This window comes from Podarcis gaigeae (genome assembly GCF_964106915.1).
Source record: "Podarcis gaigeae genome assembly, chromosome: 1".
NCBI classification, from domain to species: domain Eukaryota; kingdom Metazoa; phylum Chordata; class Lepidosauria; order Squamata; family Lacertidae; genus Podarcis; species Podarcis gaigeae.
Window position 1 is genome coordinate 52,096,514 of NC_139678.1, and position 15,831 is coordinate 52,112,344.

The following is a 15,831-nucleotide window of genomic DNA, read 5'->3' on the forward strand; positions in this document are numbered from 1 at the left end:
GCTTCTTATGGCTACTGTTGTGCATTTGTCATGAATGAGGCGGACGGTGCACGGGTAAATGGCCTTCAACTATCTTCCCTTCCCTCCCACCCCCGCTTTCCTTTTGTCTGGAGGCAGCCGGGCTGAGTTCTCTTAACAGCTCCAACTGCTTTACAATCCATGGAGATGCCACAAAGCACGGAGCCTCTATCCCTAGTTCTTTTGTATGACAACACATCAAGGTATCTGGGGTTTTCTTTGTTTTTCACTGAGCAGTTGCAGGGTGAAGGGAATGAGCTTTGAGTCCTGGATATAAGAATCACGCATGAATGGGAACAATGCTAAAAGATTATTCCCGGGACATTTCCACTGAGCGAAAAGAGAGGAGAGGAAAAGATACAGTGAAGGAAGCTGGTGCAGATATACCCTAAGAGAGACTGCTTTAACAACATGCTACATTACCACTGAAAACGTACGGTTTAAAAAATAAAGTCATATATTTATATAAATGAAAAGCTAGCAGCTAGCAGCATCAGTTCCAGAGATACTTTAGCACCAAGACCAATAGGAAGGGTCAGGAGGAAAATGGCAGGGTGTGTGTGGAGAGAGGGGATATGGAAAAGTTCAGTGTAACTGACGTCCTTGCTGTATTTCCAAAACAATGCCGACTGGCATAAGGTTAGTCCCTCTGGAAACGTGCCATCCTAGTAGTTCCAGGCAAAAAAATCATTTTATTCCTGTGATTGTCCATTATTGTTGTGGTGCTGCCCTCTGCAATATTAGCAGGGCAAGGCACAGTCAGCAGTGGAGGTTTTGTGCTCATTTTGGCTTATTTAACCTGAAGCGTTGGGGTAGTAAAAAAAAAAAAAAATCTCCACAGATGTGTTTATTTGAGCTGCAAATATGTTGCCATACCATGCACCCCTTTGAAAGAAGCAGTTCACAGGAATAAACACAGCATTCCGTTTTTTCTTTTGCCAGATGACTGAACTTCAAACCTTACTCAACGGAGGATATGTGAACCCCTAAGAGGGCCTTGTCATGTGACGACAATCAACGACGGATCTTGCATTGATATCTCCTGCCACAGAAACGTGGCAGGCATTTCTTTCACTTGTTATAAAAACCCAAACAAAGACACAACCCATTTATGATGATAAAGACCGAGTATAAATAACATAAAATTAGCATACATATTTTAAGCCCTGGAGTCTCTGCCCTGTTACGGGGCTTTGACTCGTTGGCTCTCTAGCTTCCACAGCAGCCCGGGTTTTCAGTAAAGAGTTTTATTTAATTTTTCTCATTGTCTACTATATAAAAATATAAATGCAAAAACACCCCACCCCACCCCAATAGTTCCCCATCTTCTGCATTATGCTATTTTCATCTGAACATGCTATCAATATTGTAAGATACATGAATCGTTAGTAGAATTTTCACAGGAGTAGCAGAAAAAAGGTTTTGCCTTACACTGAAAATGCCCACCGGTGGTTAAGACCAAGGAAGGGGCATCATGGGCCAATTGACAGAAACAAAAGAAAATGAACCAGATCATCAGAAGAAGCTGCAAGAATCCACTCTAGCCTACGTGAAAATTGGGAAGCTGGAAAAGAAATACCAAAATGTAGGCACTGGGCTCAAAAATCCCAAGCATCATTAGTAGAGGGCTGAAATGGCTCAATTGCTAACTAACAAAGAAATAGAGAGAGAAGGAGAGACAGAAAGAGAGAAGACATACACACAGAAGCATAATGAGAAGTAGGATGACATTGGCCTGCCACGTCTAGCTTATAACATCAGTTTGAAAATATAGACTATGGCCCCAGCACATGATTCTGAAGAATGAAATGTTGCCACCTACATTGCAGCTGCCACGGTTGAAGATGTCAGTAAATGTTAAGTCTTGTCTCATTCATAAAAATTCCTCTTAGCTTCCATCAGATAAGTTTTAAATTTTCAGTGTTGGGCTTTACATACATACATACATATATAATATATATATATTTCATATACTATATCAAAGCTTAGAGTATTGATTTTTTTTCTTTAAAAAAGGGATTCAACAGCTTTCTAAATGAGAGGCATTCCTTGCTAAATATCAGGGTAAAACTCTGACCCGTGGTCCATGCTCTGCAGCACTGGCTTCTGATCCAGGGAGGACATCCTGCTCAGCATTTCTGCAGACAGTGCGTAACTATTGCTAGATTTCTCCTCAAACCAACTATCTAGTGCCCTCTTGGCTTCGAAGTTGGCAATAGGTGGTCCATTAACAGCAATTGTCAAAAGGTCACTGAGCTGCTCCAGGGTGAGCCGAGAGCGATTGTTCTTGCGCACTCTCTGCAGGGCATTGCGCCCCTTTTCGCAGCAGGCTGTGGAGGTGGGAAGAACTTTGAGGATCTGGATGATTTTGTTTAAAAGAGGAAACCTCTGCCTGTATTTACAAATGTGGCCGATTAAATCTTTGAAACCATTTTTGGTATAATAATCCACCTTGAGTTCCCGCCATTCCATGAGCAAGCTCCCCCTGGGGTCCATGCCTTCTCTGCTCACTTCTGTGGAAAAGGTTGGCACGGCTTCCAGGTGCTCAAAAATCTGCACCATGTCTTCCCTGCCATAGCTCATAAGCTCCTCTGCGCTCCTCGGCCAAGCTGCGAGGTCAAACACTTGGCAGGCTTTCACAAATGCCCGGCTGCGAGGTTCAAACCTTTGAGCTAGAATCACCTGGGTCTTCTGGCATATCTTTTCTCGAATGGACTGGAATTTGGCTTCCGCCACCCGTAGGTTTTTCACAGCCACGCCATTGAAGCTTTCTCGAAAGCTCTCCTCAAACTCCTGGAGATACTCGCCGGGAGAATCGGAGAGCCTGCTGATCTCTTGGATGGCTTCCTCGATTTTGTCATCCACCTGCGACACAAGGAGGTATTCGCCTTGGAAGACAAAGGCAAGGCGCGAAAGCACGGCAATGACGTCCAGCAGGAAGTAGATCAGCTTAATTGACTGGTAGTCCATGAGGAACTGCAGGAGAGCCAAGGCAATGGCAGACGCATCTGCTCTTTGTGTTTGGCCGCTGACATCTTTGAGATGGGCCACCACTTCCAAGTAATCCTTGATCAGAGCATTGAGGACATTCTGCTCCCCGATGATCCACTTCACTGCTCTGATGTCTCCCAAAAACTCGGTTTCTTCACAGAGAGTAGCAGCAGTGACCCTCAGCTCGCACATCAGCCTGGGAGAGTAACGGTAAAAGCTGAGTAACTGCTTCAGATTGTTCTCTAGCTCCTCCAGGCAAGGAAGCTCTTTCCCACTAATCGCATCCAATATCTCCAAGTGCGGCTTGTGTACCATAAGGGGCAGACAGAGCAGCCAAGGCAGAGTCTTTCTGATTGTCATGTACATGTTAGCTCTAAGGCTGGCAGTGATGTTAGCACCATCGACTCCCAAACCAACACTCGGCTTTTCATCCTGCAGCCGGATTCCCAGGGCGGAGAAAGCCCTATCTAACGCTTGGATGTAACTATCGGTTGCAGAAAAGCCCAGCTCCTGGAGAGAGAGGAATTCAGTGGCCGGAGGCCCATCGCTACTGATATACTGCACGTAAACCGCAACTGTGTCGGCAAGCAAATCGTCGCTCTGCCCGTCCAAAATGATGCTGAGGAAGGGAGATTGCCTGACCCGTTCGACGAGATCTTCTCTAAGAGCTCGCGCAATGTGGTGGATCAAGATTTGACAGTCTCCCTCGTTCATATACTGATCCACCACTTTGAGCTCGCACTTTCTCAGTAGTTCCGCAAGAGGCCTGAAGTCACAATAGGGCCGGCCTTCCATCGCTAAATGGTAGGCTGTGTTGAAGAGCAGAGTCATATTTCGGCACATCTCTTCCGTCTTCTCCGGGTGCATCCTGAGCCTGTAAAGTTGCAGGCACTTCTTGTGGAGGTTGCTCTGGCTGTGAAGTTTGATTGTGTGTATCTTGAACTGCTTGGAGCCAATGATGAAAGCCGAAGTCCGAGAGGATTGCACTGTATACTGGCGGCAGACGTGGCACCACATTTCGTTGAGCGTCGGGGAGTACCTCAGAAACCAAAACTTCTTGAGCCACTCTTGCTTGAAGCGCCGAATCCTCCTAGTGACGGCGGACAATTTGGAAGGCTCGTCTGTGGCTGTTATCATGTCATTGGAGACAGATTCGTCTGCTGAATCCACCTCTTGGTCGTCGTCCTCCATGATGGTGGGAACAGACATGATGCTTTCCGAAGCTGCGAAAGAAAAGAAATGAGAGGGAAATGGAGAAGGTTTAAGGTAGGGTTGTAAGAAACAACACAAAACTGTTAGACAACTATCCCACATGCCCCCCCTTGGCTACTCATGTCATTTGCAGCAAAAAATGAACATGTTACTAGAATAAATTTTGGTTTATAAACATTCCGAGACCCCCTCATTATCTAAAATCATAATTTCCAAGAGTCCATGCAAGCCTGGGTAGCAAACGCCACTCTGATATTCTGACTACTTTCATATTCACAAAAGGGCATCAATGACAGAGCATGTCCCGAAATGAAATCAAAAGAGCTTCATAAAGAAATGCACACTTGCATTCAAGCAACAAAATCCTTTAGATAAGAGAAAAAGGGAAAATATTAATGACATACTTCACACACATGCCACAAGCCAGTATATTTCATATTCAACATAAGAGAGTCAATTGCAATTTCTAGGTAAGATTCAAAAACAACAATATGCTGTTCTTTCTCCTGCAAGGGAATGCATCAAGAATACAGCAAACAAATTCGCTGCAATGGAATTTTTTTATTGAAGGTGCCTGATTACAGTGAAAAGAAACATCATGTTTCATCATTACAGTCACAATCCCAAGACCACTTGCTCAGAGGACTACGCTCCTGCTTCATGAAACACACCAACAAGACCTCAGGTGCTTCTGAGAACACTCAATGCTGGAACATATTTAGTCACGAATGTCAAACAAAATGGCACTCCTTATACAGTGTTTGAGGAACACTTTTCTTGTGTGCAACTTACCTGAGGGGTATGAAAATGCTTGGTACTCAGGTACCTGAGGAGGTAGTAGAGGTGCCTCGGCTAACTTGCCAGATCTTAGCATGTTTAGTTCAGCCTGCAACTCGCGAATCTTCTTCTTCAACCGTACACAGTTGGGACACAATGAAGTTGTCGGGATCTCAAGGGCATCATCCTGAGTCGATGCCAGAGACAGATCGGTGGGGCTGTTCACTTTAAATGACAAGGCCTCTTCCCCTTCATCTTCCAGCAGGCCAATGTCTTTAGAGCTGCGGGGGACTTTCCACTCACCCTCATTCCTGCCTCTACTGTGATTTGGAGAGCTGTGATGAATACCAGGCCCACAACCTTCCGAGGCGTCTCGCGCTTGAAATCTGGAGGACTTTCGAGTGGAAGGAGCAGAATTCTTTATCACCTTGTGCTCTTCCATCTTTGTTGGCTCTAGGGAAGCCTCTAGAACATCTTTGAAGATGAGGTCTATTTTCTTCTTCTTCGTTTGGGGTTGAGACACACCTTCTTCAAAGCTGCGCTTGTAGGAACTCTTCCCTTGCTTTGACGTGGTGAGCTCGAGGGGGTAGCTCTTATCATCTTGGTTTTCTAGATTTCTTTCTGACCTTTCCCTTAGTAATTTTTTATCTCCTAGAAAGAAAAAATCAGGAGTTGGAATTATCAGTGGGAATTCCGCAACATTCCTCACCCCAAAGCCAAAGCAAACTGGGAGCACACAAATCTTCATTTTTCACATGTTTGCATTACCAATAAGGAAACTTATTGGAATGAGGGTCTCAGGAAACCTAAGACTGGAGATTTGTTTAAAAGGGAAAACAGTCTCTAGGAGGCAGCCATACAGAAGTAGGCCTCAGATGGTTTTAAGAGAAGACAAACTATAGGAAGGTGGTCTAAAATAACAGGCAGCCAACCTGTGCTGGAATGAGACAATAATGTTCAATGTGTTGGTTTGTTGAAAAGATAACTTTTACTTGGTAAAACGTATCCGGCAAATAATACATGAAGGGTGTGATGCAGAAATTTCCATGTGAAACCTGTAGGCTTGAAGGACCATTTTTCTATTCCAGAGTGACAGGAAGCGTGAGAACACAAGGAAATCACTCTCTCATTTCCCATATCACTTACTAGCAAAATGAGGTGGGACTTTTTTGAGTGACTTCCAAGGTTGGGGCCTATAGCTGGTCCCGACAAGATTGCAAATGTATGGCCCCTAGCCAAAGTTCACCAAAATAAAGCGGAGAGATTGTGCATATTAGTAGTTGCTGAAAACAAAGGGAGTAGCCATATATCCTTACCTGGAAATTCAGAAGATGATGGGTTTGGTTCAATTTCCATCTTTCTTCTTATCTTGCAAATAACTCCAAGCATCAAGACACATGGTTGCTTCCCAAACAAGGTGCTGTTTTATGCTGCTATGTATGTATATTTCATTTTGAACCACATGTGTGCTTTTGTAAGAGCTATATAGGAATTTCAAACACTGGCAACAAAGTCCTGAACAACTGCAAGTCTAAAGCTGCTACGAAGGTGAGTACAATTCCAGATAGTGTGATGGTGCATGGGCACCTCATTATCAGCATTTATCTGTTGACGCCGCAAGTCTTAGAGTCTGGCTATAGAGATGTTGAAGCCAGGCAAGAGTGAGCCCATGCCACAGCCTAATTAGTTTTTAAGGGTATGACAACTGGCTGGAGGTCCAGACTAGACATGGCAGATTTTTTTCCCTTCCAAATTACACTGTATTCTTGGACAAGAGTAGATCACAACTGGGCTTCTATTTCCATTCTAAATATGGACAGCAGTGCATGTAATCTGATGATAGTATGTAATTTGGTATTAAGTACAGAATCAATCAACCTGGGGGACCCATCTTCACTGTAAACACAAAACACGTTACTAACACTCATGGGAGGAAAAATTAAATTAAAAATGTGTTTGGGCACTACTTGATGGAATCTCAGAAGGTGGGCCAAGGGTGGGTGGGTGCTGGCAGGCAAAGCTTTGGTGCCAGGCTTAGGGAGGTACTAGGGGTTATGTTTTGGGTCCAGACCTGCTATTCTGTGAATGGAAGAGCTCCTTTTTGTTTACAAAAGTAAGTTGGATCCAGTGCATGCTGCAGCTGTGTGCAGTGGGTGGGTGGGTGGGCAGAGAGAGGTAATTTTCACTTGTTTCCTCTTCTCCTGCATCCCCCTCCTACGATGTTTTGGAGGGTGTCCCAACTGTCCAGAGCAGATGGGGGTGGGTGGGTAAGGCACGCAACACTACAAGGGGAAGAGAGAATCAGCAAAATTCACATCCCTCCTCTTCTGCCTAGAGGGGCATCCAGTTTGTGGAATTTTGCTCTGCATAACTCTGGATTCCAACCCCATGACTAACTACATGAGACAAACAAATTAAAGGAAATGACTAAATATGTGCAGATGCGCTTAATTTGCACGCCTTATAGAAAGGTTGCTATTTTAGTCATTTGGTGGTTTTAGTCAATTAAGTAACTGACTCTGTAAACATTTGCATATGAATAAAGCAGTGCTTCTGAAGAAAAGTATCCCCTCTCTGTTTTTAGGTTAGGCAAGCACCTTCCGCAGCAACCATCATCATGGTCATTTGCAGTAGAGAAGAGGGAATGCCTTTTATACAGCAATGTCTGCACCCATAGATTATTTAAAGTTCTTGAATCAAAATTACTTAACTTTTTTTTAAAGTGCTGCCCAATTAATCAGGGACAGCTTTTTAACCAATGAAGAGTATGTACAAGATAAAAGGCAACCAATAAAATACACCACAGCTGCAAGAACTTTTCCATGGTGAAGGATTGCCAACTATCCCAATATGTGCATTGTATCAATACAAGGAATTAAACCCCATATTAATCTCCAGTCAGGGGAAGATTTTAGTCACAAGTTGCCTATTTTTGTCAGGAAGGCAGCAAGTTCAGATCTAAATTTAAGAACTCTTGGGTATCCACCAGTTGGACCTTATCAAAATTTGAAGGCACTTTCTTAAATCAAAATGCCGAGGAACTTTTAAGAAAAATGCTCATTAGACGGAGATGCATGAATTCTGCACGTTGTTCTACTGTTGAATTTTTTAAAAGCCAAATGCTGAATTTGGCTTCCAGCTACTCTTTCTATGTGTAGAATTACATAATATATTGCGCTGTCATTAACCAAATGAATGTCAACCGTTTCCGGAACACGGATGTTTGAATGAAAAAATACTCAAGAGGTGACTGCATAGGATATCCTGTTGCGGTTTGTGGTGATGAAACGGACACTGACAAGGTATTTCTGTACTTTAAAAAACACACACACACACACAATATTTCTAGCTTGTCTTTGCACATAAAGCCCAACCCGAGTTGTAGACAGAGCTCTGTGCAACAGACACCCTTGTGCCAGACTGTACCTTTTCATCCAGCATCTGCGCCCTTCACTTGTGATTTAGCAGCAGGGTACGTTCTCATGCAGACATGGCCCATAGGATATACAGAACTACCTGATTCTGAGAAATACCATTGGCCTGCCTAGTTCAGTAATGACTTGCTTTCTGAGATTTCAGGCAATTCCCCACCACCACACACACCTGAGATCCTTTTATTGGAATGGTCAGAAAGGACTTTCCTTTACCTTTGCTGTTTACTTCTACCCCCCAGAACTGGGCATGGCTAAGAACTTGGGAAAGTTCTTTTAGTGAAACCAAAGAAGACAGGACGGGAGCTGCGCAAGACCAGGGTGGAAGTGTGTGGGCCCTTCTACTCTGCGGAGTCCTGTTCAAGAGACTTCCAACTGAATGATGCCCTCACACATGCTTTCAAACGTTGTCTCATACTGTGGGGCCATGACACCTGTTACATTTTGCACCGATGCACGCAAAATATTTTACACCCACGAAGCGTTGCGGAGGCAGCAGGAGGAAAAAGCGACCACCACAACTTAACTTTGTCCCTCCTCCCCATTCTTCTCTCCCAACCGCTTTCATCAGTGCTGGAGACTGTTGAGGAGCACCTTCAGGTTGACTCATGGAAGCTGGCTTTCGCTCTAGGAAGGAACCCACAGTTCCCATACAGCAAATACCTGTCAGTCTTAGACTGATGGCCTATGGACAGAACGCATGTAAGAAAAGGGGGAGATTCCTCTACTATTGGCAGAAATTCCCGCCGCAAAGATCCTGTCCTCAAATCACCTTAACAGCTAATGGGCACTGCCACCAATCTATCTCTACACCTGGGGCTGTGTCCCACTTCACTTGCCAACCCCCTGCTGCCATTGCTGTCTCTCCATCCCCGATTTACTCAAACTTCTGCCATTGTTTTAAATCACCACTCTTCCCCTCTCAGTGTCTCTCTCTTCTCACTCCCAATCCATGGCCACTGCTGTTGTACAACATGCCTTCACTTTTGCTCCCCCACCCCACCCAGACTTCCAGGATTGTGATGTGGCTCAACAAATCCTCCAACGAGGGCTCTCATGATGACATCCTTACATTTTTATTATATAAAAAGATATATCTCTGATGTGTATAAATGCCTGCTGCTCTTTGTCACCAGTGTAATATTGTGAAGTCCCTCTAGGTATTTATTTTGCAACAGGAAGAGGACCCTACAAAATGAACCACAAGCCAGAAAATCCAGTCCAGCAAAGGGCATTTCTTTCGACCTAATGCTTCTGACTCCCAGGCAGGCATAAAATCAGCTGGCACACACACACACACACAGCCCCAACAGTGCTATTTGATGGATTTCATTTCAACCAGGCATTCTGCTCATTTCAGTCATTTTGTGATACGGAGTGTTTTGTTTGCTGGTTTTAACCCCCCTGTCACCCAAAAAGAGATGTTTGTAGCTGCTTCAGAAGCCATCTTTGTCAGAGAAGAATGCTAGAACAAACTCAGAGACAGAAAAGGGAAGGGAAAGGCACCCACCTCTTGTGAGGTTTCTGTTGATGGTCTCCTGAGACATGCTGTGCAATCGCTTCATATAATCCTCGCTGTACCAGACCCTTAGCCTCTCCCCTGGCCGGATGTCTCGACAGGTCCGGAAGTAAATCCTCTCGCTGTGCTGGAACGCCATGAGGTTCTGTTCTCTCTCCTCCCGGGATATGGCCACATACCTGAGAACAAGGACAGGGCAGTTTTTGACTTACAAGGAGGCTTAGACAGAAAGGAAACATACAGAAGCCACAGCGCAGCATGAGTGACCTTCAAAAAGGAGACACAGGCAGAGGAATATTGGATGGCATGAATAATGATATGCAACAAGCTACAAGGAAATAACATGCACACCGAAGGAATATCAAACAGCTTCTTGAATCTGGTATATAGCTGTTGCCTCTGTCTAGTAACACCAATGTTGTCAGCACATTTAAAACAGGGACGAGGAACCTGAAGCCCACCTGACGCGGCTGCACTGCAACTCCCTGCAGCCTTGGCCAACATGGTCAATGGTCAGGGATAATGGGAGTTGGATTCCAGCACCTGGGGAGCCACAGGTTCCTCTTCAATATCCGAAAAGCACATGCCTGCTTGTAAAGTGTTTACAATGGCCTTAGATGCTGGGTCCTTGGACCTCACTGCTTCTCTGTTCCTCCACCTAAACATTAGGAAGAACTTCCTGACAGTAAGAGCTGTTCGACAGTGGAATTTGCTGCCAAGGAGTGTGGTGGAGTCTCCTTCTTTGGAGGTCTTTAAGCAGAGGCTTGACTACCATATGTCAGGAGTGCTCTGATGGTGTTTCTTGCTTGGCAGGGGGTGGGACTCGATGGCCCTTGTGGTCTCTTCCAACTCTATGATTCTATGATTCAAGCTTCACTCCCACTCTGGTAGCCAGCAGCCAATTCTTGTAAAGAGCCTATACAGAACAAGCTGCTGCAAAGAAGCCATTTTGAGCACCCTCTACATAGCAGCTGCTCAGCGAGAAGCATTTCAGCATCTGAAAACTTTGCACCAGCATCACCTCCCCCTGTCAGTTTTTCTCTGCGATTGATTGATATCATTGACAAATCGCTTCCCACAAATCATTCCAAAGCACTACAACAATAAGAAACAGCAACAGTAAAAAAGATAGAAAAACAATGTCAGCTCTAATTTCATATCTCTTTCTGTTTGGAAACGAAGGATTTCCAAATGGAAAGGGACAAAGGTGGTAGTCGGATTTCTTGCTGTCAAGACTTACAAGGGATAAGGCTGCTGTCAGGCAACCACACAATCGCCACTGCCATGAGCGCAAAAAAATAGGCAAACAAAAAAAACTGGCTCTCACAAAGTTGGGTGCCATTCTGGCAACCTCACGAGAAAACCATTTGTCTACTATCACCAAGCCACTAAGTTACAGCTCAAGGGTAATACCAAAATCCACATCAGGGATTTTATTCGTCAGTGAAAATATTACAAAACAGCACGCAGGCAGTACTCTTTATCTGGCAAACGCAGATAGTTCTTATTATATAGCACTTGTATAAGTTGTGTTCCAAAGTTATTGAGTGGAATTCAAAGCAGTGCCAAGGAGATCATGCCATCAGTGCAAGCATCTCTGCTTGGCCTGATGGAACAATTTATCCTCTCCTTTCCCTGCATGATGTTCCGGGATTTCTCCAGACCCCCCCAAAAGCCAATTTCTTCTGGAGGCAGGCAAAGAGGTAGTTCTTATTAACCCTGTAAAGTTTATCAGTCTTGCTTTCCCTTGTTTTAATGAATTTATTGCTTGTCTATTCTACAAAGAGCTCAAGAAGGCATACACAGTTCCTTCCTATTTATGCTCACAACTACACTGAGGTTGTTTAGATTGAAAGATAGTGACAGGCCCAGTTTCACTCAGTGAGCTACATGGGAGAGTAGGGATTTTAACTCAAGTGTCCTCCATCCAAGCCCACCACTTTAACCACTGGCTGCCATGTTACAGATGAAGCAGCTGAGAGACAGTGGCTTGCCTAAAGAAACCTTAAGAGTCCATGGGGGAGAGGATCTGAATCAAGAACGAACTGCCTTGCATCTCTTAGCCATCTTGACACATTAGCTTTACCTAGTTAGTCATACTAATCCTTGGTGTGCACATTTTGATAATCTGCATGCATAAAAGTAAGCAAGTTATCAGGTGAGGGGCAGAGACAATATGAAAACTTATGTTACTAAAACCTAGGCTTGGTACTGAGTGAGAGAGAGAGGTTTCTGGAGCAAGAGTATTTTTCCAGTAATTGTATGGGAGCCATGTTTCAAATTTAATTGAGAGTTACTGATGATTGTGCACAAACTGTGCTTAGTGGATTGCATCTATATTGCGGAGCTGGCAATGTTTGAATAAGAGAGAGGGCAGAGGTCATGCCGCATTACTTCTGCTAGCATAAGAACTACTCCTGGGAATAGTCCCTTTTAACAGCAGAAACAGCTTCTGCTCTTCCCCCGCAAGGTGATTTATCACATACCACACCAGCCACTTCCATTAATATCCTTCTAATATGTGTCCGATGACCATACTTGGCTGTCATGCTCATATTGCACTGCACTACACTTTTGCAAAATAATTAATCATAGTGTCAGAAAAGAGACAGGTGAACACTAGACTCCAAACCTTCATTTACTGTGTAGCAGATAAGTGACAGAACAAAAGCTGTTTAGAACTTGGCGTATTAAACACTGATCCAGACCCCTCAGAAACAAGTGAGTTGCCTTTCCGCTCTCTGCCTCAGTTTTAGTTTTCTGCTGACTGGCTGACAACTCAATTTATTACACACATGCTAATTGAGTGTGCAGGCAACTTCTTTCACAATCCAATATACAGAGGGGGCTGATTCCATCTATATTTTTGAGTGACTGGGGAGAAGACACATGCACAAAGCCAAGGGATCTGGACACCGCAGGGCTGAGATGGGGAAGCTGTGGCTCTCCAACTCTTCTTGGACCACAAATCCCCATCACCTCTGACCATCAGCCAAGGTGGAGGGGAATGATGGGGAGCCCAATGTCATCTGAAGAGCCGCAAATTCCCCATCACTGCTATAGGGTAAGTCAAGAAGAACAGAGCAGCTTCTGACTTTGTAACTAAGCTTCCCCCACCACAGCCTCATTGCCTAGATTTGCTAAGCCATGAGGAAGACAGAGAGGGGAAAGATGGTGCCATTCCAGGAAAGCAGCAACTCTCAAGATTCACTCCTTTCCCCAGTTGCACTAAGTTTTCATGGGTTTACTGAAATCAGATGCACTCCTCGGACGTTTGGACACAGGAGTTGCTCTGACCAGGGGTTTTTTCCTTTCCTGGTGGTGGTTGCTCTATTTACTTTTTAAAGGAAGAAAAGCTCAGAATCAGTCCTAAATTAAACAATTCCAATCAGTTAAATGAACATCTACTTCTTTTCCAGATGCACTGGGAAAGCTAAAAGGCACTGGCCAAGGGTTTCCCTGTCCCAGAGCAACTGTTGTAGTAATCTGTTTGAAAGAACGAGTCACCTTTTTATGTATGCATATGTGCTTTTATATAGGCTGTGACAAGCTGTGACAAGCAATCCCAAAACCTAATTAGAGATTCAGAAGATGTCTCTGAAAAAGCTGTAAGAAATTTTCACGCATGGATGCTCAACTCTTGGATATACCTAAACGGACAGCTGAGATCTCCAAACTATCTTTGCGAGATCCTCATGAAATCCTTATTGCTGTTTCAGGTAAGCTGTATGGTGCTAGAAGTTGTAGTAATCTCATCAGTTTTGTAAACCACTTGGTTTTCTACAACTCAAGCAGTATATAAATTTTTATGAAATAAATAAAATAATAAACGAGGCAGATGAAATCTGGAACATTACTATTTGTGAGGTCGCTTTTTGTATAACAATGCAAATGGGCAGATTTGTAGCTTTTTCTGTAGATCTTTAGGCACATGAACAAACTTTCACACTGGGAACATTTCCAAACCATTCACCTTTCTTTTGCTCCTTCTTGATGAGCAAATGCTTTTTGTCCTCAAATTGTCCATAAAATATAGCAAAACAAAAAACATAAAACCCGCCCCAATCTGACAAATGTGTCCTGATAGAAAAGTGCTATTTGTGCACCATGCAGAGATATGCAAGCTGTAAACTATCCTTGAATTGTCCTTGAAATGGAACACAGGCTCCAGAACACAACTTGAAAGCACCCATGTAGAGAAGGAAAGACGTTACCCAACAAAGAGTTTGAGTTTTAAGTATTATATATTTATTGTTAACAAAAATACTCATAAATTTCCATCATATATAAGAAATATTAGGGCAAGCACAGCATTTCAGTCAAACAAGGGGCACTTTAAAACATGCCAGGTATACACAATCACATATAACATCCCCTTGTGGGGATGATCACAAAGAAAGCATTTCAGAGAGCAAAGAACTCATCCCTTGTTGCTAATTCCCCACGGAAAATAAATAAATCATGGGGCATACCTTCATTTGCCCAGATATGTTTCTCTATATATTAACATCCCAGATTCCTCAAGCTTAGCTTTACAGCTTCTTATCCTGTTCTAAAAGAAAGCACCCAGCGTGTACATTTCTCCCAAGTGCCAGAAATCCAGAGGCCACAAGCACCTGAGCTTCTCAGAAAAGGTCAGCGGTAGCTGAGAATGCCAACTTGTTTTTTGTCTCTGGGATCAGTTCTCGAAGAACTGATAGCAGAATCAACAACACATCACAAAAGTTTGAAACAGGAAAGCAAAGCAACCTTACTCATCCTAATGGATTGGAGACAAGCACATATGAGACACCAGGAGTTTTGTAACAGACGACATTCCTATTATTTAATTTATAGAGTGCCATCAATGGACATGGTTCTTTAAGAGGAGCAAAAGAAAGAGGTCTCTACTCCAAGGAGCTTACAATCTAGACTTGCTTTGGAGGGGAGCAAAACCCATCCACTTTGGTGGTGGAAAGCTCTGAGGACCAGGCACTTCCAGACCCTGCGCCATTATTTCCTTCACATTAATTTGCAATGAACTGGTGCTATGCCTGCCTCAGAAGTATACAAATGCTGAACTTTGTTAATTCACGAAAAAAGTGATCCACATTTAATGCCATATGGATTTTAAATTCCCTGCAAAAAGGTGGCAACACTGCAGAAAAGTGAAGTTTCCTCTGAAATAGGCTTTCAAAAACCAGTCTGATTATATTTTCATCATTTATTTATTGCATTTCTATGAAGCCTTTCTATAAAGGCATCCAAGGAGATTTGCGGGTTAAAATATTAATACAAAGCAAATGGTGCAAATTAATCTCAGGTCTACTTCAGGAGCTGGTGGCACTAACACCCTGGCCTGGCATTCTCCTCTTCTGCCTCCTCTCAGGGAACTCTGGTCTTAAGTAGCCCCAGGGAAAGTGGAGTTGGGGCTGCCCCAACATGTTTTAACCTTGACAGCACAATCCTATTAGTGTTTACGCAGAAGGAATTCTCCTTGAGTTCATTAGGGTTCCCTTCCCTGATAAGTATGTGCCCTAAATTTATCCTCACTGCCAGAAGGGCCTTGTGGAATGTAGACTATTGCAGCTATGACTTTAAGGGGATTGTGTCTCAACTCTTGACATCCATAGGGTGCAGAAGAGCAGGTGCAGGTATGAAAAGTGTACAGTGCACATGCAATTTTAGCTTATGTACTATAGGTGTGAGAATATGATCAAACATCCAGTTCCAGAACCATAGTGGAGTCCTAACAGGCTAGGCTAGACTACATTTAGAACTAAGTAGACAGTAATCTTGATTCACATAGGCAGTAGCTTGCATCTCCTGTTTGCCCTATTCCTGGATTCAAAAGAATTGTATGAGAGTTTAAACTGGGCAAGCAACCATGCACATGCCATCCGC

The 15,831-nt window shown here is 43.7% G+C and overlaps 1 protein-coding gene across 2 annotated transcripts in view; it reads right to left on the bottom strand.

Moving 5' to 3' along the window:
- Nucleotides 1-231: 231 nt before the first annotated feature.
- PRDM11 (PR/SET domain 11) overlaps nucleotides 232-15,831 on the bottom strand; it is a 45,722-nt gene continuing 30,122 nt past the window's right edge. Inside the window, exons 6-8 of one of the 2 annotated variants that reach the window (XM_083749623.1) lie at nucleotides 9,940-10,127; nucleotides 5,014-5,649; nucleotides 232-4,232 (exon numbers count right to left, since the gene is read on the bottom strand). In XM_083749623.1, coding sequence (XP_083605749.1) covers nucleotides 2,071-4,232; nucleotides 5,014-5,649; nucleotides 9,940-10,127 — 2,986 coding nt within the window. In that variant the 3' untranslated portion in view covers nucleotides 232-2,070. The remainder of the gene's footprint in view (nucleotides 4,233-5,013; nucleotides 5,650-9,939; nucleotides 10,128-15,831) is intronic. The other variant, XM_083749624.1, reaches the window with a different exon arrangement.